The sequence below is a fragment of the Hemitrygon akajei genome, chromosome 30 (assembly GCF_048418815.1).
Source record: "Hemitrygon akajei chromosome 30, sHemAka1.3, whole genome shotgun sequence".
Taxonomy (NCBI): domain Eukaryota; kingdom Metazoa; phylum Chordata; class Chondrichthyes; order Myliobatiformes; family Dasyatidae; genus Hemitrygon; species Hemitrygon akajei.
Genome location: NC_133153.1, coordinates 27,803,972 through 27,830,152, shown reverse-complemented (window position 1 = coordinate 27,830,152; position 26,181 = coordinate 27,803,972). Strand labels below are relative to the sequence as shown.

The 26,181-nt window shown below is 40.0% G+C and overlaps 1 protein-coding gene across 9 annotated transcripts in view; it reads left to right on the top strand.

The window, feature by feature from the left end:
- LOC140718907 (serine/threonine-protein kinase Nek8-like) overlaps positions 1-26,181 on the top strand; it is a 168,264-nt gene that overhangs the window by 21,366 nt on the left and 120,717 nt on the right. For all 9 annotated transcript variants that reach the window (XM_073033197.1, XM_073033198.1, XM_073033193.1 and 6 more), the window contains 4 exons: positions 2,802-3,003; positions 4,634-4,753; positions 11,500-11,617; positions 19,282-19,498. In XM_073033197.1, the coding sequence (XP_072889298.1) occupies positions 2,802-3,003; positions 4,634-4,753; positions 11,500-11,617; positions 19,282-19,498 (657 nt within the window). The remainder of the gene's footprint in view (positions 1-2,801; positions 3,004-4,633; positions 4,754-11,499; positions 11,618-19,281; positions 19,499-26,181) is intronic.

Here is a 26,181-nt window from a genome sequence, read left to right as displayed (position 1 = left end):
ATGATATGAAGATAGGTGGAGAGGTAGGTAGTGATGAGGAAGGAATGCGATTGCAGCAGGACTTAGACAAATTGGAAGAATGGGCAAAATAGTGGCAGATGTTGGGAAATGTACGATAATACATTTTGGTAAAAGGAACAATAATGCGGACTATTATCTAAATGGGGAGAAGATTCAAACATCAGAGATGCAGAGGGACTTAGGAATCCTTGTGCAAGGCTCCCAGAAGGTTAATTTACAGGTTGAGTCTGTGGTAAAGAAGGCAAATGCAATGTTGGCATTTATTTCAAAGGGCTTAGAGTATTGTCAACAGTTTTGGGCCCGATATCTCAGAAAGGATGTGTTGTCATTGGAGAGAGTCCAGAGAAGGTTCACGAAGATTATTCTGGGAATGAAGGGGTTAACATTTTAGGAGCATTTGGCATCTTTGGGCCTGTACTCGTTGGATTTTAGAAGAATGCATGGGATCTTATTAAAACCTACTGAATGTTGAAAGCACTAGATAGAGTGGATGTGGGGAGGATGTTTCCTATGTGGGGGTATCCACCACTAGAGAGAAGAGCCTCAAAATTGAAGGGTGACCTTTTAGAGCCCAGGTAAAGTGGAATTTTTTAGCCAGAGATTAGTGAATCTGTGGAATGATCTTCCACAGACTGCGGTGGAGGCCAAGTCCGTGGGTAAACTTAAGGCGGCCATTGATAGTTCCCTGTTAAGTCAGGACATCAAAGGATATGGGGTTGAGTGGGCTCCAGGATCAGCCATGATGGAATGGTGGAGCAGACTTGATGGGCTGACTGGCCTAATTCTGCTCCTATGTCTTATAGTCTAATACAAGGACACCACTTTAGAACAGAGATGAGGAGGATTTTTTTTAGCCAGAGTGGTGAATCTGTGGAATTCATTGCCACTTACAGCTTTGGAGGCCAAGTCATTGGGTTTATTTAAAGTGGAGGTTAATAGATTCTTGATTAGTAAGGGTGTCAAAGGTTATGGATAGAAGGCAGATGAATAGGGTTGAATGGGATAATAAATAAAATATGATAGAATGACAGAGCAGATTCGATGGGCTTAATGGCCTAATTCTGCTCCCATGTCTTATGGTAAACTATAGTAAAAAATGCAGTGGATGTGGAGTCAAGCAATGTGGTTCTTCTTTGCACCAACTCGATTTCCTAACAGCCTCTGTTTCTAATCCAGCTAACCATTTCAAATGGAGTTTGATGTGGACACCTTTTAAGAATCCAAACTCATTATCCAGTTACCATTCCTGTTCAATTAATTTCTAAGTATCATCCACAGTTGAGGTGCAGAGCAAACTTTGATTATTCAATTAAAATAATGTAGGAAATACTCAGCAAATTAGACAGCCAGCAACTGTCAAGAGAAAAACTCATCCCATGCTTGCACTTGCTTTGGCAGCTCTGGGTCCATTTACATGTTTGCTGATTGGAATTTCTACTAAGTATGCTGATAACACAAAAATACTAAGGAAGTACAGTAAATTGTGAAGAGGATAAAGAGATAGGTTTATGGGTCAAGGCATTTAAGAGACATTTGGATAGGCACATCGAGGTAAGGAAGATGGAGGGATATGGACATGGTGTAGGTTGGAGGGATTGGGGTTCGGGTGGTTTTGATTTGCTTTTTGGTTGGTTTGGCACAACATTGTAGGTGGAATGACCTGTTCCTATGCTGTAATCTTCTATGTTCCATGTTCTACATCTGGGAAATGGGATATAGAATACAATGCAGGAACATGTGGAATTATCCATCTTAGCAGAAGAGCGTGCCTTCATCACATCTATTATGAAGTGTTTTGAGAGATTAGTCATGTTCGGAATCATCTCCTGCCTAAGGAAGGACCTGGATGCACTGCAATTTGCCTGTCGCCACAATAGGTCTACAGCGGGTGGAATCTCACTGGCCCTCCACTTGGCTTTAGATCACTTGGACAATAGCAATACCTACCTCAGACTGCTGTTTATTGACTGCAGCTCAGCGTTCAACACAATCATACCTCAGTTCTACTCAACAAGCTCCAAAACTTGAGCCTCTGTAGCTCTCTCTGCCGCTGACCCTTGACTTCCACACCAGGAGACCACAGTCAGTGTGGATCGGAAGTAACATCTCTTCCTTGCTGACAATCAACACTGGCAGACAGACCTCAAGGATGCATGCTTAACCCACTGCTCTACTCTCTCTACACCCGTGATTATGTCATTAGACTCAGCTCAAATTCCATCTATAATTTTCCCTAATTCCCCTTGGCCTGAACATTGAATTCTCCAACTTCCGGTAATTCCCTCCCTCTCCCTTCCCCCATCCCACTTTCACTCTGCCTCCTCTTCCAGCTGCCCATCACCTCTCTCATGATTCTGCCTTCTTCTACTACACAGCGCTTTCCCCTTACATCCCTTCTTCACCTTTCCTGCCTATCCCCTCCCTCACCCCTTGACCTTTCCTCTGATTGGTTTTTCACCTCACACCTACCAGCCTTCACCTTCCCACCCTCCCCCCACCTTCTTTATAGGGTCCCTGCCCCCTCCCTCTTCAGTCCTGACGAAGGGTCTCGGCCCGAAACGTTGACTGCTCGTTTCCACGGATGCTGCCCGACCTGCTGAGTTCCTCCAGCTTGTTATATGTGTTAATATGAGGCCTGCTGCTCGTTTTTGTTGAATAAAATGCTTTCATATCCACTAGCTTCAGTGTCTGTCCAGAAGCTTCGTTCATGTTACAACAGAAAGAATGCTGGCACAGGCAGTGTCACCCTGTTCTCCAAAGTGTCAGTGCTTTCATTGCAGGATCGAGAGTTGGAAGAATTGGAAATCCTGAACCTCTTCCAGCAAATGGTGGCCGCAACCTGTTACCTACATGAACACAATGTGTTACACCGAGATCTAAAGACGGCCAACCTTTTCCTCACCAAAGAAGGCGAAGTGAAGCTCGGAGATTTTGGGGTGGCCAAATTGATGATGACAGGAAGTGAGGCACATACCATCTTGGGTGAGTTTTACTTGAAGCACAAAAAAAAGGTATGGAAAGAGCTAGTGGCATTTTAGAGTAAAGGGTTAGTGTTGGAGTCACATCATGACCAAGACATGTGGTCTTGGGTAAGGTTGGAGAAAGGACCTGGTAAGAGTAAGAGAAAGTCTTAAGTAAAGGTGGGAGGAAGTGTCTGGAGTGGCAGAGGCTGAGGGAAGAACTGATAGAAGGTTAAATATATTAGGTAGCTGGTATGCTTTTACCAGGGTTGAAATGTCTATAAGTACAGGGCATGCATTTAATGTGAGATGGGCAAAGTTCAAAGATGTCCGGAACAAGTTTAAAAAAAATAGAGAGTTGTGGGTGCCTGAGTTGTGCTGCCAGGAGTGATAGTGGAGGCAAAATATGAGAGAGGCATTTAAGAAGCTCTTGGATACTGTAGGCACATGAATTTGCAGAGAGTGGAGGGACATGCAGAAGAGATCCATTTAGTTAGGCATTTAATTACTCGTTTAATTGGTTCGACACAACATTGTGGGCCAAAGTCCTGAGCTTTACTGTTCTATGATCTGTGCAACATTATGCCTTATCAAATACAAACAGGAGTATGTCATCCAGTCCTTTGAGCATTCTCTGCCACTTATTGTGGTTTGCAGCCATGCCTTCTCATAATAAAGGCTGACGCACAATCTGCCCTTACTCTCTTGCTGCACCTGCCTGTAAGTATTCAGCCACTCATGTATTGCACACCTAGTGAACATCAGCGTGTCCTGATCCCTCACCCTTTAACCAGCACTCCACTTTTCTGATCAAAGAGCTAGTCTCCAGTCCGCAGTTAATGGAAAGCACTTCATCTCAGGTAGGGCTGGGAGGAAGGCACCTGATCTCAGGTAAGGACAAGAGATGAAGCGTGGTGTCAGTTAAGAGTGGGGGGAGGATACCTGATCTCTAGCAGGGGTCGGGGAAGGCTTCTGGTCTCAGATAGGGTTGGGCGGAAGAACCTGATCTTGGCTAGGGGTGGGAAGTATGTGCTGCAACGTGGCAAATTGAACAGTGGACTGTACATTGCAGAGTATTAGAGGTTTGGCCATTTCGAATGTTTTCCATAGCCTTAGACGTTCCACAGTAAGGGGCGATCCTGGCCAGTATGTAGAGAGAAGGATAGTCAATGGCAGGTGAGCTGGACAACAAGTGCAAATATAAATAAAGATAACTGCTGGTCAATTCGGACCATGCTGAGAGTGGACATTCGGGCTGTGTTCCATTTTGGTGAACTGTTTGCAACCCAAATAGTCTGCAAGTCAGAAATGCAGCAACAAACCAAGTTCCCACTCAGCAGAAGATGCCTGCAGCAGCCACCAAACTCATACCGCAAGCCTCCCAAATGCATGTTCACCTGTAAGGGCTGTACATTAGTCGGGCTTACGCAAGCTGAGGAGGACTTGCAGTGGGATGAGGTGAGGTGAGAGGAGGGTGCGGCAGGGACAATGTTACGGCAGTCAGTAAGGGTTCCTGGCGGTTAGAGGTTTACATGTAGAAGTCAGTGGTAGGATTGGGTTTGTGGGTAGTGGGGGAGGGAGTGAAGTTCAGCATCGTAGGTTCCATGCCGCTGGGGGGTGGATTTACTTGACGAATTGTTTACGTTGTGCAGGCACTCCTCATTACCTCTCACCCGAGATCTGCGAGGGAAAGTGCTACAATGAGAAGTCTGACATCTGGTCGCTTGGTTGCATCCTTTATGAGATGGCATGCCGTCAGCGCACTTTTGAAGGTAGGAGGCATGAAAATTGACCAAACTAATTAGCAGTGAGGAAATATATTAGGTTAATTAGTAGAGGCACAATAGATTATATTAGAAAGGTAAATAGGTCAAGCACTTGCAGATGAAATTGAATTTTCCGGCTTTCTGAGGGACCGCACACATCCTTAGTATTGCTGAGGTAACACATCATAACCTCACATTAACCTTTCCCTTAGTAATTATTGGAGGCAGTAGTACCTCTCTTTGCACACAGGTGCCTTGAACAAACCTCTGAGGAAGGCTCTAATAGAATGCATGTAAGATATGGTAATCATCTTCATACAATGGAGAATTACAGTTAGTATTGACAACAATAGGTCTATTCATAAATGATCTATTTCCCTGTTAATTCTCACATTAAACCACCTGCTGTGAGTATTGTTATTAGGGGTTACTCTAGAGGTAGTTTCTGTTAAATTGATTGCACAAAAAAAGGAAAATTGGCATAACAATAATACAGTTTTAAGTGATGGAGTAGATTTTTCTGCAAACATGACACTGTCTCTGAGAGAACAAAGCTGAATGCTGCCTGTATATCCTGCAGTTAGTTTTCACAAAAATCTGGAAGAAATCAACAGGTCAGGCAGCATAAACAGGGACTGGAAAGGAAGTGGGCAGAATGAAAAGGTAGCGGAGGGGAAGGACGCAAGCTGTCAGGTGTGATAGGTGAATCCAGGTGAGAGAGGGAGGTTGTTGGGAATTTACTTTCAACACCCCCTCCCACACACCTATCTTCTCCCATTACCTGCCGGATTTTACCTCAACCCCTCCTCTTCACTTTTCATGGGGGCTTCTGCCCTCTTCCTTTCCAGTCCTGATGAAGTGTATAATGTCCACTGATTATTCTCTTCCATAAATGCTCCCCGAGCTCCTGCAGGCTTTTGTGTGTCTGTATATGGCTCAAGATTCACAGCATCTGCAGCCTCTCTTGCGTTACTGTAGAAAAGCATTATTGTTTTTGTAAACATCATTTTAAAACTTCTTGATAGCCAGGCTCAATTTGTTGTGTTGACATTTCTACTTTTTTTTTAAAAAAAAATTTAATTAAATTTTTAACAGAATTACATAAAATAAATAGAAAAATAGAGTAATGAAAATTAATATCAGCCCTCCCCCTCCCCTTAACCCTTCCCCCCCCCTTAACATTCCTATCTAAAAAAAAGAGAAAGAAAGAGAGAAAGATTGCCTGGATATCGGAAGATCCCCACATGCTCCATGTTCAAAATAGCTTTAGTATATATCTTTATTTATTTATTTTTCCCCAAATAGCTAATAATTTTATCTTTGAAGGACCTATATATTTAATCCTATCTTTTGTAAATGAGGGTGCCAAATTTTCAAAAATATATCATATTCATCCAAATATGATATTGGGTTAAATTATAAGTAATTTTTTCAAGTGGAATGCAGCTAAATATTTCATTATTCCAACAGTCCATAGTTAAGTATGAATCTGATTTCCAAGTAACTGCAATAGCTTTTTTGGCTACTGCCAGTACAATTTTTATAATTTTTTTCTGATATTTATTCAATTTAGGTTTCAGTATTATCCCTTCAATATCGCCTAATAAAAATAATATTGGGTTATGTGGAAGTTGTATTCCAATAATTTGTTCCAGTAAAAGCCTTAAATTTATCCAAAAAGGTTGAATTTTAAAACAAGACCAAGTAGAGTGTAAAAAAGTACCAATTTCTTGATTACATCGAAAACATTGGTCAGATAAATTTGGGTTTAATCTATTTATTTATTGTGGTGTAATATATAATTGATGTAAAAAATTGTATTGTACTAATCTAAGTCGGACATTTATTGTATTTGTCATACTGTCAAGGCATAGTCTTGACCAACTTGTTTCATCAATTTTAATATTCAAATCAGTTTCCCATTTTTGTCTTGACTTATGAATTTCTTGTTTAATTGTCTGTTTTTGAATCAAATTATACATAAAAGAAATAATTTTTTTAATTTTTCCGTTTTGAAGTAAAATTTCTATTTCATTAGGCTTCGGCATTAACATTGTTTGACCCAGTTTATCTCTTAAATAAGCCCTTAATTGAAAGTAACAGAAAAGAGTGTTGTTTGATATTTTATATTTATTCTTTAGTTGATCAAACGACATCAATATACCTCCTACAAAACAGTCACCTATATATCTAATCCCTTTTTGAAACCAGTTATATAAAAGTTGGTTAGCCATTGTAAAAGGAATGAGTCTATTTTGAATTAGGGTTCTCTTTGCTAATAAAGATTTCTTTATCTCATCATCAACATTTATCTTATTTCATAAATCAATCAAATGTTTTAATATAAGAGATTCTTTCTTTTCCCATATCCATTTGGATTCCCATTTGTATATAAAATCTTCTGGTATATTTTCTCTTATCTAACCCTATTCTAATCCATGCCGGTTTATCTTCATCAAAAAAAAAATGCAATAAATCTAAGTTGATTTGCTTTATAATAATTCTTAAAATTCGGGAGTTGTAACCCTCCTAGGTCAAACTTACATGTCAATTTTTCCAGCAATATTCTTGACATCTTACCTTTCCAAAGAAACTTCCTCACACATTTATTCAACTCTTGAAAAAACTTCTGTGGCAGTTGTATTGGTAATGTTTGGAATAAATATTGTAATCTAGGAAATATATTCATTTTTACAGCATTAACTCTACCTACTAATGTTATTGGTAACATCATCCATTTATCAAGATCCTCTTGAATTTTTTTCAATAATGGCAAATAATTTAATTTATATAAATTCTTTATATCGTTATCGACTCTTACACCTAAATATTTCATACCATTTATCAGCCATCTAAATTGAGTTACTAATCAACATTGACTATAATCTCCTTTAGTAAGGGGTAAAATTTCACTTTTATCTCAGTTTACTTTATACCCTGATATTTTCCCATATTCTTCCAATCTAAAAGATAGTTTATGCAACGAATGCGATGGGTTTGTTAGATAAATCAGAACATCATCAGCAAGTAAGTTAATCTTATATTCCTCCTGGTTAACTCTGAAGCCCATAATATCTGAATCGGTTCTAATTAATTCAGCTAATGGTTCTATCGTCAATACAAATAGGGCAGGTGATAATGGACAGCCTTGTCCAGTTGACCTTGTTAAGTGGAATGATGTTGAAATTTGACCATTTGTCACTACTTTAAGCTTTGGGACTAGTATTTAAGGTTTTAATCCAGTTTATAAAAGATTTTCCTAACCCATATCTTTCCAATACCTTAAATAAAAAGTCCCATTCCAATCTATCAAATGCCTTTTCTGCATCCAAAGCAACTGCCACACTCATTTCCTCCTTCTTTTGTGCCAAATGAATTATGCTAAGTAACCAAGTTACATTATCCACCGATTGTCTATTTTTAATAAAGCCTGTTTGATCCATATGTATTAATTTTGGTAAATATTTAGATAATCTATTAGATAAAATTTTTGCTATTATTTTATAATCCGTATTCAACAAAGAGATAGGCCTATATGATGTTGGTTTTAAAGGATCTCTATCTTTTTTTGGCAATACTATTAAGATTGCTGTAGAAAAAGATTGTGGAAGTTTATGTGTTCTTTCTGCTTGATATATTAACTCCATAAAGGGAGGGATTAAGAAATCTTTAAATTTTTTATGAAATTCAGGTGGAAAACCGTCTTCTCCTGGAGATTTATTACTCTGGAGTGATCCTAGAGCTTCTTCAACCTCTTTTAATGTAAAGGGCATATCTAATCCTTTCTGTTCTTCCAAATTCAATTTTGGAAGAGTTATTTGTGATAAAAAAATTTCTATCTCAGCAACCTCATTTTGTGATTCTGATTGATATAATTTGGAATAAAAAATTTTAAAGGTTTCATTAATTTCTAAAGGTTGATAAGTAATTTTATTTGCACTTGTTCTAATTGCATTTATTCTTTTGGAAGCCTGTTCTGTTTTCAACTGCCAAGCAAGAATCCTTATCCATCATTATCATTGTCATTATCAAGGGGGAATGATCTGACAGTATTCTCGCTTTATATTCCACACTTTTCACTCTATCCTGAATATTCATTGATAATAGGAAAAAAATCAATCCTTGAATAAGTTTTATGTCTATTTGAATAAAATGAATAATCTCTTTCTCTTGGATTAATTCTTCTCCATATATCAATCAAATTTAAGTCTTTCATCAATGATAAAGTTAGCTTTATTACTTTCGATTTTGTAACAACCTTAGTTGACCTATCTAGAACTGGGTCTAGACAAAAGTTAAAGTCTCCACCTATTAATATTTTATCGTGTGTGTCAGCCAAATTCAAAAAAGCTTCTTGTATGAATTTTGCATCATTTTCATTTGGTGCATAAATATTCATAAGAGTCCATAATTCCAAAAAGATTTGACAATGTATAATCACATATCTCCCCGCAGAATCAATTAGTACATTTTGTATTTTAATTGGTAAGGTTTTATTAACCAAAATTGCAACTCCCCTCGCCTTTGAATTAAATGAAGCTGCAATAACACATCCAACCCAATCTCTCTTTAATTTCTGATGTTCTATCACTGTTAAATGTGTTTCCTGCAAAAAAGCTATATCTACTTTCATTTTCTTAATATATGTTAAAACTCTTTTTCTTTTCACCAGTCCATTAAGCCCATTAACATTAAAATTTAAAAAATTGAGTAAACTAGTCATTTCACAATACCTTGGGGAATCTCTTTAAAATTCTCCATGTTGCTATGTGTCTGCCCCCCAGTCATCCAGGCAAAAGAAGAAAAATAGAAGAACGATAGATAGTAAAGAAAAAGATAACAAAATATCCCCTACTAATGTTGTGAATGAATAGAAACATAACATTACCCCCCTCCGTTTTACGGGTCATGGCAATTGCCATGATTACACACGTGAATCCCGCAGCAATCGATCAGAAGCTCCTCCAGCTCCCCGTAACAAAAAAAGATATATATAAGTGAAGAAAAAAAATTAATATCTCTACTCCCAATTAATATTCCTCAATTTTTTTTATCTTTCTCCCCTTCTATCATATACTTAAAGTATATTTGTATATTTGTCTACTCTTAAATATACATCAAATTCGATCCCTATCTCAGTCTTCATCTTTAATCCATTTCACTTCCATAATTCTTTACCGCGTCTCGCGAATATTAGGAAGTTCTTGTACAAACTCCTCCGTTTTCCGATGATCAGTAAAAAATCTTTTTTCTTAGTCATCCAAAAAGATTATCAGTGTTTCCAGGTAGCTCAGAATAAATTTATAACCCTTTTCCCATAAGATTTTTTTTCACTGGGTTAAATTCCTTCCTCCTCTTCAAAAGGTCATAACTTATATCAGGATAGAAAAGAACTCTTTTCCCTTCTATCATCAATGGCCCATTTCTCTTTCTGGCACCTTGAGCAGCTGCCTTCAAGATCTTTTCTTTATCTTGATATCTTAAGCATTTTTTCCAAGATTGATCGTGGATTTTGATCTTGTTGGGGCTTTGGTCTTAAAGCTCTATGAGCCCTTTCAATTTCAATTAACTGACTTCCCTCTTCCATTTCCAAGATTTCCGAGATCCATTTTTGAAAGAATTTTACTGGATCTTCTCCCTCTATACCTTCTTTAAGACCAACAATCTTAATATTGTTTCGTCTGCTAAAATTTTCAAGCACATCTACTTTTTCCAACAACCGTTTTCTTTCTGATGTCCAGGCAAGGATATTATCTTCCATCTTGTCCACTCTTTCCGTGGTGTCTCCCGTTTTTTCTTCCAACTTTTTAAACTTTCTTATCCGTTTTCTTTTGTTTTTCCACCACCTTATCAAGTGTAATCTTCATATTTTTAATATCTGTTTTTATTATATTTAATGCTTTTAATTCATGCATTATTTGTATCAGGGATTTTCTTATGTCTCCAGAAAGTCTTCCACCTTTAATTTCTTCCTGTTCTTCTTCTCCTTCATCTATTTCCTCATCTGTGTTTTCCAGAGAGTCTGATTCTACTTCCGGTTCAATTTCACTTTCAGTCGCAGCTGGAACTTGTAGTTTTGTTTGCACCTGTTTGCACATACCCGTTTCTTCATGCACGTGCAGTTCCTACTGTTTCTTCATAGAGACCGTTGATGCTGCCGCAGTTTCCTGTCCTGCATCATCGGAGGCGACATGTACGTCGCCGGGAAGAGATCCAACTTGAGTACGAGGCTCCGTCATAATGGTCGGGCCTCTTCCTTTGCCAACTTGCGCTGTCTTCAAAGTAATAAGTTCTCTTCTGTTTCTGTTTAGGAGACATATCTAAAGATAGTCCTGAGTTGTTTATAAGTAGTTTTTAGAAAGTATTTATTAACTCTTCTTCACTTAAACTTTATTTTACTAGTTTTTGCGGGAGAGCTGGATTTCCACGTCTCGATCCTACGTCATCACGTGACGCCCTGTGTTGACATTTCCGAGACAGAGCATAGGTTTAAACCCTAGTTCAGGTACTTGTTTGACTCACACTGGGTTTGCTCGGAGTAGGTGTACTTTGGAAGAGCTGTCAAACCAAGATTTACCTGTTCAGTTAGACTTTAAAGATCCCCTGGTGCTATTTGAGGAACGTGGGAAGTTCCCACTCTGTCTTCGCTAACATTTATCACTGAAACAACCCACCAAGAGCAGCTTAATAAGTCATTTATCTCAGTTAATGGCATAATATGCAGCATAATTGTTCTGTTCTCTTTCTTGCAGGAACTAATCTACCAGCAGTGGTAAATAAGATCATGAAAGGACAGTTTGCTCCCATCACCAATAACTATAGTGCTGAGTTTAAAGGCCTTGTGACGGATATGCTGCAAAAGGAACCTCGGTAAGTTGAAAGTGTTTCTGATTTCCCCAGTTAACTAGATAGAACACATTGTCATTAAGGCAGGGGTTCCCAACCTTGTTTTTTAATGCCATGGACCAATACCATTAAGAAATCGGTCCATGGATCCCAGGTTGAGGACCCTGTTTTAAAGTAGTAGCTTTCCATTAATAATATTACATCATTATTAGGAATAGACTTACACAGTCTCTTGAGATTGCACTGCCATTCATTGCTGATCAGTAACAAGCCATCAAGTTTATTGTCATTTAACTGTCTATAGTGCCTATAAAAAGCATTTACCCCTGCCCCCCACCCGGCTTGGAAGTTTTCATGCTTTGTTGATGTACAACATTAAATCAGAGTGGATTTAATTTGGGTTTTTTTGACAGTGAGCAACAGGAAAAGACTCTTTCACGTCAAAGTAAAAACAAATCTCTACAAATATATTAATTACCAATATAAAACAAAATAATTTATTGCAGAAATATTCACACCCAACCAGTCAGTATTTAGTAGATGCACCTTTGGGAGCAATTACAGCCTTGAGTCTGTGTGGATAGGTCTCTATCAGCTTTGCACATCTGGACACTACAATTTCTTCTTTACAAAACTGCTCAAGCTCTGTCAGATTACATGGGGATCGTGAGTGAACAGCCCTTTTCAAGTCCAACCACAAATTCTCAATTAGATTGAGGTCTGGACTCTGACTTGGCCACTCTAGGACATTAACTTTGTTGTATTTAAGCCATTCCTGTGAAGCTTTGGCTTTATGTTTGGGGTCATTGTCTTGCTGGAAAACACATCTTCTCCCAAGTCACTGTTCTCTTGCAGACTGCATCAGGTTTTCCTCTAGGATTTCCCTGTATTTTGCTGCATTCATTTTGTCTTCTACCTCCACAAGCCTTTCAGAGCCTGCTGCAGTGAAGCATCCCCACAGCATGATGCAGCCACCACCATCCTTCACGTTAGGACTAGTGTGTTTATGATGATGTGCAGTGTTTGTCTTGTGCCAAACCTAGCATTTAGTCTGATGGCCAGAAAGCTCAAATTTGGTTTCATCAGACCATAAAATCTTCTTCCAGCTGACCTCAGAGACTCCCACATGCCTTCTGGTAAACTCTAGCTGAGATTTCATGTGTGTGTTTTTTTCCCCCAATAGTGGCTTTCTCTTTGCCACTCTCCTATAAAGCTGTGACTGGTGAAGCACCCGGGCAACAGTTGTATGCACAGTCTCTCCCATCTCAGCCACTGAAGTTTGTAACTCCTCCAGGGCTGTCATAGGTCTCTTGGTAGCCATCCTCATTATCCCCCTTCTTGCACAGTCACTCAGTTTTTGAGGACAGCCTGCTTTAGGCAGATTTACAGCTGTGCCATATTCTTTCCATTTCTTGATTGACTTAACTGTACAGGTAGTCCCCGAGTTACGAACGTCCAACTTACGAACAACTCGTACTTACGAACCGAGGAAGGAGAACGCCGCCCATCATTTTAAGTCGGATCGCGACGCTGTCTGCCATTTTAAGTTGTTGCCGTTGACACTGTGTTGAGTGTGTAACTTTGTATTTGGCTTAAATTTTTCTTAGCAAGATTCACCCTGACCCTGCCCCCCACCCCTTTTTCCGGTCAGCTGGTGGCGCAGTGAGATCAGCACTGGGCTCGAGAATGGAGGTTCCTGAGTTCGATCTAGTGACAGATCGCTCCCTAGCACGCTCTCCATCCGTGCCGGGTTGATGTCAAGCTCGCAACTTGACCTCATAAAAAACACTGCCAGCTCCAGTTTAAATTCCCATGCAGAATATTGTGGAGGATTAAATACCCAAACCCAGCACAGCCCCCACTTGTCCCACTTAACCTTAATTCAGTGCAGTGGACTTTAGGACCCGGGGAATTCATTGCGGTGGTCCTTAGGACCCGCAGAGCTTGACACCTGCCACCCACAGTGTTTCTGTTCCGTTGATGGGAAGCAATCACGATTGAAAATAAAGTGGAAATAATAAAGCGTTTGGAAACAGGTGAAACATCATCGGTCATTGGAGAAGTGTTAGGCTACAGTCGGTCAATGATTTGAACAAATTTAAAGGATAAAGGATAAAGTGAGAGTAATGAAGCATGTGAAAGACCCTGCCCCGATGAAAGCTACAATAGCTACTAAGCAACGCATTGTTTTAATTATTGGAATACATATGTTTCTTAAGAGTTTTATATGCATAGAAAGGTACAATATATACTATATACTAAGATAAATGTCTGACTAACTGATGCTAAATAATACCTGATGTACTTGTTCCAACTTATGTACAAATCCAACTTAAAGACGGACTCAGGAACGGAACTTGTTCGTAACCCGGGGACTGCCTGTACTCCAGGGGATATTCAGTGACTTGGAAATTTTCTTGTATCCATCTTCTGACTTGCGCTTTTCAATAACCTTTTCACGGAGTTGCTTGGAGTGTTCTTTTATCTTCATGGTGTAGTTTTTGCCAGGATACTGGCTTACCAGTAGTTGGACCTTCCAGATACAGGTGTATTTTTACTACTGTTACGTACCCCGTAACTGGGTCACTTACCAGCAAAGATAGAGCGGTCCGTTGAAGTCTGATGGTACTATTTTTAAAAGTCTTTATTAATAAAGGGGCACAAAGATAAGATTAATACAAACATTCAGATAATATACGTTGTCAATACTCAATCTAAAAGCGTGGGTATAATAATAATAATCAATAAGAAATAGCTCTATCATTGTCTAGGGGATACTGTATTGTCCGATGGAAAAATAAAAGTCACTGTCATTCAAGCTGCAGCTCTTTGGGTTTAAGAGAGACTGTTTTAAACTTGCCCGGGTCTTTTATTATGTCAATCCGTTGAGTCGGGGGAGTTGGTTCCCCGTTGTTAGTTCAAAGCCATTTTCCGTGGTACCAGCCACCAGTCCCAGGCAATGGAACTGAACGCTCGTGGCTTCCTTCAAATGGCTTCCCGCTATTACGGGATCGCTAGCGTTTCTTCTGGTGCGTCTGAGGGGCCGTTCCTACAGACCCTCTTTTATCCTGACTTGCAGGGTCGTAGATGTCAATTAGGTTGGGGGGATGATGCAATCTCTCCCCTTCACCCAGCCCACTTTGCCCGAAAGCTCTCACATAGCATAGGATCTCAATCCACAAATGTGTCTCCAAGAGACAATGGCCATGTCTCGTGACTTTACATCGCCGGGGAACAAGGCATTCTGCACGTCTCTCTCTCATTTCCTGGGTCCCCTGACCCAACTCAATAGTGATCTTGCGATTCTCACAAAGGAGGGGGCTGCGGGCATAACACTACAATCAGTTGAAACACCTTGACTGTTCACAGATCTCCAACAACAAATCTCCATTTAACTAATTATGTGACTTCTAAAACCAGTTGGCTGCACCAGTGATCATTTGGTGTGTCATACTAAAGGGGGGTGAATACTTGTACAATCAAGTATCTTGTGTTTTACTGTATATTTGTAATTAATTTGGGTCACTTTGTAGAGATATGTTTTCACTTTGATGCGGACAAGTCTTCTGTTAATCAGTGTCAAAAAACGCCAAATTAATCACTGTGATTCAATGTTGTAAAACAATAAAACATGAAAACTTACGGGGGGGGGTGAAAGCTTCTTATAGGCACTGTACATTTATATAACCATATAATGCATTTAGATACAAGACAATGTTTCTTCAAACCAAGGCGTAAAGCACAGTAGTACACATAACACACACAATATACGCTAACTTGTGAAAGTATGGTTAAATTCCACAGATAAATCACAAATAAATAGCCATTAATTTTATATATTGGAAGGTACAGAACAGATTAACCAGTGACATTTCAAATACAATGCGGCCGGGAGTTCAAAAGTGTAATAGCCTGGGGGAAGAAACTGTTTCTCATCCTGAACTTTCTTGTTTTTATGCATCGGAGTCTCCTGCCTGATGGTAGAAAGTCAAAGATGATGCTGGATGGATAGGTGGGAACCTTAATAATACTAAGAGCCCTGCGGATGCAGTGCGCCAGATAAATGTTCCCGATAGATGGTAGGGAGATGTCTGTGATCCTCTCAGCTGCTCTCACAATCCTCTGTAGGGATTTGTGGGCCAATGCTCTCATACCTGGTGGAGATGCGACTAGTCAGGTTGCTCTCAATGGTGCTCCTGTAAAACGCACTTAAGGTGGGTGGTGGGGGGTGTGCGGGCAGAAGCCTTGCTTGCCTCAATCTTTTTAGGAAGTGGAGATGCTGCTGTGTCTTCTTGTTCAGAGAGGTGATATTAAGGGACCAGGTGAGTGTTAACTCCATCTATCATCTCAATATAGGATTAGAGTCTAAATGGTTAATTTTCTTGCATTTTTACTTTCTATATGCTTGCATGTATGTTTATATAATCATCTGTTTATAGATTTTCTGTAAATTGTAGTATGATTGATTTTGTATTTTGTCATTGCTGTCAGAAAGGCTGTCTTTACTCTTATTGGTCCAGCTTGAATGGGCTTGCAGTACAAAGGGGGAACATGAGGGAACTCTTTGTTCTCATTTTCTTCTTCTTTATCATTTCTCCTTTCTTCTCGCTTGCTTTTCTCTGCTGCCACTTCTTTGTTATGTGCACCTAATAAAATGGCTGCTAGAACGTTAGCACTTCATTCTTGACTTCCAAAAAAACCTTCTGGACACTATCATCTCCATTCAAAGAGTAGACAAGACGACATTGCCTCCACACGTCTCCGGAGTCGAGAATCTCAAAGATCCACAGCACTCCAAGCAAAGAAATAACTTTCTCTCAGTGTATCTCTTAAGTGCAGGCTTTCTTAACTTGAGGCCTCCAGCCAAGACCTCCATGATTGCATCTATCCTGACAAACTCCCTCATCATCCTTTATGTTTAATTAGATTACCTCTCATTTATCTGCACTGCAGAAGTGCAGATCTCCCGCCTATTCTTACCTGGAACTCATCCAATGATTTTATCAATCTCATGCTTAATTTAGCAATCATCAAGTATGTGCCTCTTATGAGCCTTCATGTCTGTGTTTGGAGGTGTATTAATAGTGCCTTACCAAAGTCAGGGCCCTGAGGAGCCTCGATTTTAAAGATCCCTGAATTAATATTAATTCCTAAAACAAAAGTATACAATAACTAAATTCATATAATAACTATTAAGCATACAGTAGGATTTTTTTTTATTCATTCCTGGGCTATAAGCACTACTGGCACTTTCACAGTTCATACACAAGCTTAAATGCTTGTGAACGGACCGGAATTATTCCAGAGGCATTTTAGAGTCAACCATTTTCTTTGGGACTGCAGTCACATTTGGACAGATAAAGAAAGAGCAGCAGATTTCCCTCCATAAATGCTTCATTAAACCCCCAGGAAAACTCATTTGTAATGTCAGCCTAGTTTATCTAAAGACTTTGCTGCCAAATTTCCTTTCTGCTGAAGTGGTTAATAGCTTCACATCTTCTTTACTGGCTGATAGGAACCTCACACTGTTAGATAGTAGTCAGATTAAAGGTAATTATAATTGCTCTGGGTGTCAGTTAACTCTTTGCAGTACTTTTATTGCATGTGAATTTTTTTTTGTTCCTTTTCCCTCTTGAGTTGAACAACCTCATAATCCCAGAGGTCAGAATATTTCAGTTCTGGACTGGCCACGGTATTTATCTGAAGCATGAGAAAGCCCCCAGATGTTAGGTATCCAAAGCAACACACACAAAATGCTGGAGGAACTCAGCAAGTCAGGCAACATCTATGGAAATGAGTAAACTTCTCCCCTTCCTTTCAAGACCTGATAATGGGTCTCGGTCTGACACATCAACTGTTTACTCTTTTCCATACAGTAGATGTTCTTTTGTACTGTGTCCTTTTCATTGTTGATCTGACATAGTCTTTTTCTCAAGGAAGGGACACTAAAGGGCATAGGTTTAAGGTGAGAGGTGATTGATTTGAAAGAGACCAGAGGGACATTTCTTCATGTGGAGCAGGAAGCAGGAGTTGCCAACCTGGGTCTGCGGACCCCTTGGTTAATGGTAAGGCTTCATGGCATAATAAAGGATGTAGAGGATGATTCATATATGGACTGAGCTGTCAGAAAAAGTAATTGAGGAAGATGCATTAACAACTTTCAAAAATACCTAGCCAGAAAATAAGTACAGTTACAAGAAAAGGTTTGTGAACCTTTTGCAATTACCTGGTTTTCGCGTTGATTACTTATAAAATGTGGTCTGATCTTCATCTAAGTCACAATAATAGACAAGCACAATCTGTCTAAGCTAATAGCACACAAACGATTGTACTGTTCATGTCATTGTTCATTCTCAGTCCAGGCTGGAAAAAGTATGTGAACCCTTGTATTTAATAATTGGTAGAACCTCTTTTAGCAGCAATAACCTCCACCAAACATTTTGTATAGCTGCAGTCAGACTTGCTCAATGGTGAGGAGGAACTTTAGACCATTCCTCCATACAAAACTGTTTCAGTTCATCAGTATCTGGGATATCTTGCATGAACAGCCCTCTTCAGGTCATGCCACAACATCTCAATCTGGTTAAGGTCTAGGCTCTGACTTGGCCATTCCTTCTTTTTAAACCATTCTGTTATTGATTTATTCTTGTGTTTCAGATTATTGTATAGTTGCATCATCCAATTTCTATTAAGCTTCAGGTGATGGACCGCTACCCTGACATTGTCCTGTAAAATAGCTGGAGACAATTTTGAATTCATTGTTCCCTCAACGATTGCATGCTGTCCAGGCCCTGAGGCAACGAAGCGGTCCCAAACCATGACACTCCTTCCACCGTGCGTCACAGATGGGATGAGGTTTGGGTGTTGGTGTACAGTGCCCTTTTTCCTCCAAACATAGCAGTGTGCACTTCTGCCAAAAAGTTAAATTTTTGTCTTCTTCGGTCCACAGAACATTGTCCCAGAACCATTGCGGAAAATCCAGTTGGTCTTTTGCAAACTTGAGACATGCAGCACTGTTTTTTTTTTGTAGAGCAATAGTTTCCTCAGTGAACTGAGAAGTTAGCAAGTTCTAGATATTTCTACAGATCTTTTGCTGTTATCCTAGGGTTCTATTAGGGTTCTCTTTCAGTATTCATTGATTGGAACACCTGACTCCAAACAGCTTTTGGAGAATGCATAACCCCAGAGGTTCACATACTTTTTCGACCCTAAAATGTGATTGTTTAAATGGTGTATTCGGTTTTGATGAGAAGTACAACTGTTTGTGTGTTATTAGTGTAGACAGATTGTGTTTGTCTATTACTGTGACGTAGATGAAGATCAGACCACATTTTATGATAATTAATGCAGAAGATAAGGTAATTGCAAAAGGTTCACAAACATTTTCTTGCAACTATACATGATTGGGACTGGTTTGGAGAGATAAGGTCCAAATGTGGGCAAGTACAACTAACTTGGTGGCCAGCATGGTTAGCATGGACAAGTTGGGCCAAAGGACCTGTTTCTATGCTGACTTACTCTTATCACTCTTCTGTTACACTGCTTCTGCTTTATCTCTCTCTCTCTCTCTCTCTCTCTCTCTCCTTCCTTCATCTCCCTCTCTCTCCAGTTGTGTTCCAGGGTCAGTTTCAGGGTCAGTTTCAGGGGATCTACACTGAATCTAAGTTAGTGTCTTTCACTTGGTATAGGTACCGGCCATCTGCTTGTGATCTGCTGTATGTTCGTCTCCCTGAAATGATGGCCAAGTATGAAGAAACTCCGGTTCAGGAGAAAGGGCCAGGAACTGGCCTTCAGTGTGGCCTGGGTCACAAGAAAAATGGACGCACAGCTCTTTATTACTTCTCAATGTCTGACATGAAGCTCTGCCCTATGGACGGACTGCCTGCCAAGATTAAAATTAGGCAGGTGAGTATAACTGAAGGATCCATAATCATTTTAATTAAGTAATAGACTTGAGGTCCTTGGCATTCTGCCTTTGATGTACACACAGTGGCCACTTTTTTAGGTACACGTATATTTCATTAATACAAATCAGCCAGTCATATGGCAGCAACTCAATGTATAAAAGCATGCAGACACGGCCAAGAGGTTCAGTTGTTGTTCAGACCAAACATCAGAATGAGGAAGAAATGGGATCCAAGTGTCTTTAACCGTGGAATGGTTCTTGTTACCAGAAGGGGTGGTCTGAGTATCACAGAAACTGCAGATCTCCTAGGATTTTCACACACAAGTCTCTGGAGTTTACAGAGAATGGTGTGAAAAACAAAAATAACTTTCAGTGAGCTGCATTTGTGTGGGTGAAAATGCCTGTTTAATGAAAGAGGTTAGAGGAGAATGGCCAGATTAGTTCAGGTTGACAGGAAGGTGACAGTAACGCAGATGCTCTATATTTATTTATTTTTTTTTGTATTCGCACAGTTTGTTGCCTTTGGACTTTCATTGATTTTATTATGGATTTTTTAAGTATGCCTACAATAAAATGAATCTCAGGATTGTATATGGTGACATATGTACTTTGATAATAAATTTACATTGAACTTTGGAAATAACCATGTGTTACAAGAGTGGTATGCAGAAGAGCATCTCTGAACGCACAACACATCGAACCTTGAAGTAGATGGGCTACAGCAGCAGAAGACCACAAACATACACTCAGTGACCACTTTATTAGCTACCGAAACAGTGGATCTAAACAGTTGGAGGAACTCAGCACACCAGTCAGTATCTACAGTGGGAAATAAACGATCGAGGTTTCAGGCTGAGAGCCTTTGTCAGGACTAGGAAGGAAGGGGAAAGAATGCTGCCTGACCTGCTGAATTCCTCTAGCATTTTGTCACTCAAGATTTCCAGCACACGCAGAATCTCTTAGGTTAACGCTGAGCAGCTGGAAACCTGGCCTACTTCAAAGAGCTTCTGCTTCCTCAGCGTAAGTGTTCTCTGCAATATCTACTGTGCCGGAAAGGGAGGTTAAACAGCCCAATCCACTCAGTGTGACTGAATAAATCATAGAAAGAAGAATATTGCACATCCACACAGTGGATCTGTTGGCATGGAAGGAATCAATACATTTTGCACCTTCAGTATAACTGAAGCATTCTTAACAATTTTAATCACTCCAATACTGATATTGTGGATCTCAGCAGTTGACTCAATCTGTGGTAAACTTTGTACACAAACACTTGGACAAGCTCTTTGGTGCACATTCTCAAAATTAGACCAAGAGTGAGGTTCATTTTCCCGACATCAACAGTATCAACTATTATCCCTTTTCCGTTAGAAGACACCGAAAGTGTAAATGGGTGTAAATTTAGGTCAAGGCTGGTGCCATCTCCACAGCATGAACTGTAAGTTGCATCACAATGGACCATAACTTGCATAAAATTCAGAAAATGCTTTTTAACAGAAAATCCCTTGTTATAGAAACATAGAAAACCTACAGCACAATATAGGCCCTTCAGCCCACAAAGTTGTGCTGAACATGTCCCTACCTTAGAAATAACTAGGCTTACCTATAGCCCTCTGTCTTACTAAGCTCCATGTATCTATCTAAAAGTCTCTTAAAAGACCTTATCATATCTGGTTCTACCACCAGTACCAGCAGCGCATTCCATGCACTCACCAATCTCTGAGTTAAAAATCTTACCCCTGACATCTCCTCTGTACCTACTCCCCAGCTCCTTAAACCTGTGTCCTCTTGTGGCAACCATTTCAGCCCTGGGAAAAAGCCTCTGACCATCCACACGATCAATGCCTCTCATCATCTTATACACCTCCGTCAGGTCACCTCTCATCCTCTGTCGCTGCAAGGAGAAAAGGCCGAGTTCACTCAACCTATTCTCAAGAGGCATGCTCCCCAATCCAGGCAACATCCTTGTAAATCTCCTCTGTATCCTTTCTATGGCTTCCACATTCTTCCTGTTGTGAGGTGACCAGAACTGAGCACAGGACTCCAAGTGGGGTCTGACCAGGGTCCTATATAGCTGCAACATTACCTCTCGGCTCCTAAATTCAATTCCACGATTAATGAAGGCCAATACACCATACGCCTTCTTAACCACAAAGTCAACCTGCGCAGCTGCTTTGAGCGTCCTTTGGACTCAGACCTCAAGATCCCTCTGATCCTCCACACTGCCAAGAGTCTTATCATTAATACTATATTCTGCCATCATATTTGACCTTCCAAAATAAACCACTTCACATTTATCTGAGTTGAACTCCATCTGCCACTTCTCAGCCCAGTTTTGCATCCTATCAATGTCCCGCTGTAACCTCTGACAGCCCTCCACACTATCCACAACACCTCCAACCTTTGTGTTATGTGCAGTCTTGGTTTTATTGCACAAAATCACAATTTTCCTTCCAGATTCCCTGCACATCTGACAGATGGATGCACAAAATTGCCAGGACATTTACAGTACCATTCAACAGTGTGCAGTTCACATCTACTTTGATCAGTGGCTGTTCTTCACAGTATAGAGGAGGCTGTCCTCGTTAAAATTGAAATAGCACATCCATTACACCTCTTAGAGATTTTTTTTTGAATGACTGGCAGCCACCTCTAATTCCTGATTGGGCCTGTGCAGTGGTGGGGTGTGAGAGGGATGGACTGGCAGTGTCTTGAGGGCAATTAGATGCATAATCCAAATTCGGGTTGCCAGTTTGTCTGAGACTTGCATGTGGTCAGGTGGGCTGGCACTTGTCTGGTCAGGTTCAGCAGGATCAACATTATGTCTGTTGGGACAGTTCTGGAATTGGAATTTTCAGTGCATGGGCTTTTGGGGTCCGGAGACATGAAATGGGAGGGAGGGGGGTTCCAGTGCAAGAGACTGATGGACTTCCCTCACAAATTTCCACGATATGGGGCTCTCAGGGCAACGTCCTTTAGGTCCCTCAATAAAAAAAAGTCGATTGATGAATTCCATCACATTCATGCACCCAAAGGTGCAGAAATTGTGTTTGTAACAAAAGGTTAACAGATATGATAATATTTCTGGTTGAATTTCTAGAGCGACTTGGCATGATCTCTATTCCATTTCAAACAAGGAAGAAATTGTTCAGAATAAATTTATTATCAAGATACACGGTGGGCAGGGTGGTGCAGCATTTGAGCTCTCCCCCCCCCCCCCCCCCCCCCACCCCCAAGTGTTCACTTGGCAGAACAATGGACTCCGGAACTGGACTACATGCGTATTTATTTCGCATTGTTGTACTTTACTGATATCCTGTATGTGCTCGCTGTTTTGTATGTGCAAGAACTAGGCCCAAGCCACTCTGTTGCCTGTTTACAGCTGCCAAGGAGAGGTGTTGGAGTCGGTGCACTCCACCAGGGGCAAGAGTGGTGCAGAGTCCAGGCCAGAGTCGGTGTTGCCGCCCCCTACCCCCACTCAGCAGTGGTCGTCTGCAGATTACAGCAGTGTTGGATGGCATGAGTTTGGTCTCTTTTATTGAGCGGCTGTATATTTCTATCTTACACATGCTATGTGTGATTTGTGCTGTCTGTGACTGTTGGTACTGTGTTTTGTACCTTGACCCTGGAGTAACACGGTTTTGTTTGGCTGTATTCATGTATGGTTGAATGACAATTAAACTTGAATTGAATATATGTCACCAATACAACCCCTAGATCCATTTCCTTGCGGGCATACTCATACCATAATAGAATCAATGGAAGACCACCCTCAGCAGAGTGAACAATCAGTGCAAACACGAAAGAAGAAAAAAGGAATAATACTAAAAAGTAAGCAATAAATCTCAAGAACATGAGATGGAGTCCATGAAAGCGAGTCCATAGCTTCAGCTACATAATGCTGTGTTGTGTAATTAAATTTCCAGGCAGTTATCAGTTAAAAAAGTGCTATCTTGCTTCATTCTTCCTCCTCCAGTATACAAAGTCAACGTACATAAAGTGCTCAATCACACAGGTATCTCCTGAAGCATATTGCTTCAACCTAAATAGTTGATGGGTTGGTAAAATGTGCTTAGTTTTTAGATATATAAAATTTGTGGAGATGTTGTCCAGAATTGCCTTTGACTGCTTCCCAAGCAGGTGCATGTTCTTTTATCCCAGATGTGCTGTTTCATCAATTTCAAAGAAATTGAATATCAGGAAGAGAGTATACTGGCAGCTATTACTCTAGCAATGACTGAACAATGTAACCCAGAGTCAAACTTTTCTCACCCGTAATAACATGTAATGCCACATTGTATTGGATACTTTCTCCAAGAGTCAAAGCTTTGTAATAGCAACTCTTACATCCCTCGCCTCCCCCACCTTTTACTCAAATTAAGCATGCATATTATAATATTCTCACTATACACTTTACTGTTATCTTGGGATGTCCCATGGCAAATCAGAGGATGAACTCAACTTTAATTATATCGGTTAATATGCATAATGCATTATTCTGCAGCTAAAACACATCTGAATTTAATCTGTCTCATAAGGTCTAATTTTTCTCAGTCAGTCATAGGTTAGTTGGAAGTTATTTGCTGTTGCTGGGAGAGTTTTATTGATGGTGAGTAGCTTTGACCATTGCGTAGGAGAGAAATCATCATTTTGGGTAAAATTGGGAAATAAGCAGTATGAATACTTTTAAAGTACTTTTGGTTAATAGGCACTCTCACGATTTACTTAGCAATGCTCCACTGCTGTTGTTTCAATAAGATGATAACATCAGGAGCAGCAACAGACCATATAGCTCCTTGAGTCTCTTCTGCAATTCCATGAGTCCATGGCATATCCAACTTTAATTTTAATTACCATCCATTTCCATAGTTATTGGCTTCCCTTAGTCTCAGCCTCAAATATGTCCAATAACTCAAAGGGGTCAAATTACTTGAGGCATGGAAGCAAACTACCAAAATCTTGGTCAACTGGATGTTTTTTTTAAAAGAGGTGGAGAAGTTTATATAAAGAATTCCAGAAGTTAGAGCTAATGTCACAAATAGAAGCCACGTAATTTCAGGTATGTACAAGAGGCCAGATCAGAGTGCAGCCACCTTAAAGGGTTATGAGGCTAGAGGAAATTAGAGATTGAGAAATTTAACCAGGCGCCAGAGAAGGTCAGCATGCAGATTGGTGATAAGTTACAAACCTTAGAGTGAATCAAGACACATGATAGAGTTCTGGATACCTACACAGAGTAGAAAGAAAAAGATCAGCCAGCGCATTTGAAAAGTGAGTATGGAGGCATGACCAGAATCATAATCATGTTTATTATCACTGATACAAGTCATGACATTTGTTGATTTGCAGCAACAATAGTGAAGTGTGTGTGTATATATAACTATAAAATAAAATGCTACTTACAGTATCTACCTATCTATATAGTGTGGAATAAGCCCTTCTGGTCCTTCAAGATGTGCCACCCAGCAACTCTTGATTTAACCCTACCCTAATCATGGGACAATTTATAACAACCAGTTAACCTACCAACCACTACATCTTTGGACTCTGGGAGGAAATCGATGATTGCATCTTCCAACTTTTCAGTTTCATTGCAACATTCAAGATGCTTGTTGATATATATATATACACACACACAAAATAGTGAGGTAGTGTGGTAGTGTTTCATGGGTTGAGTGTGTGTCTTAAGACTCCTGTACTTCCTTATGTGGTAGTAATGTGAAGACAGAGAAGAGGACATGTCCTGGGTTTTGGGGGTCCTTAATGATGAATACCACTGTTTAGTCTTTTCACCCAAGAACTTGATACTGCTCACCTTTTTCCACTGCTGACCATTCAGTGAGGACTGGTGTGTATTCCCTTAACTTCCTCTTCCTGAAGTCCACTGCTCTTGTGAGAATCAGCTGAAGTAGGGATGTTGTGAAGGTGGAGTAGTTAATTATAATGGTGACACAATGTAAGGTAAAGGCATTGATTGGTCTGGCTTAAATATGACCAATGAGGTTGTTGATAGTCTAGTTCAATATCAGGCAGCTTCCAGAAAGAGGAATAGCCTTGAAGATGGAGTTTATGACAAGTTAAAGCTGATGAGTTTAGTCTTCTCAGTAACTATCTTTTAAGAATGTCTGTATTTTTAGATTATATTGTCAATGCAATGAAAAAAAATCAAGACTGAAGTATTTTATAAATTACAAAATTAACTTTTTTCTTGTGCCCGATTATTAATAAGTCAACTTTTTAAACAAATGTACAATTGGTTTTGAATGCCAAGTGACTGTGAAAAACATGAAGGCATTGATCTGGAAAGTAAATGCTGTGGATATGGTTATTTTCCCTCATCCAACAGGAGGAGCCCTGCCCCCTGAGCTACATCTAACAGCCAACTTCTCTCAGAGTGTGCTTGGCTCTTTCACCAGTAGAGGGAGGGATGACCCAGGAATTAGCAGTGTTGTAGATGCTGCTTTGCACAGCATGCACACTCCTGCTTTGGTTTGTGGTGTACATGAATTATTGCACTGCTGTACTTAGTGTGAATTTCATAAATAATTTATATGCAAAATAGGATTTTGCATTTCTTTTGGCCTCCTGAATTGGTTGAAACTTGATTACTTTGGGATGTGCTACACAGCTGTGAATGGAGAGGAGCTGGTGAAAACCTCCAGAGAAGAATTACTCAGGGCTG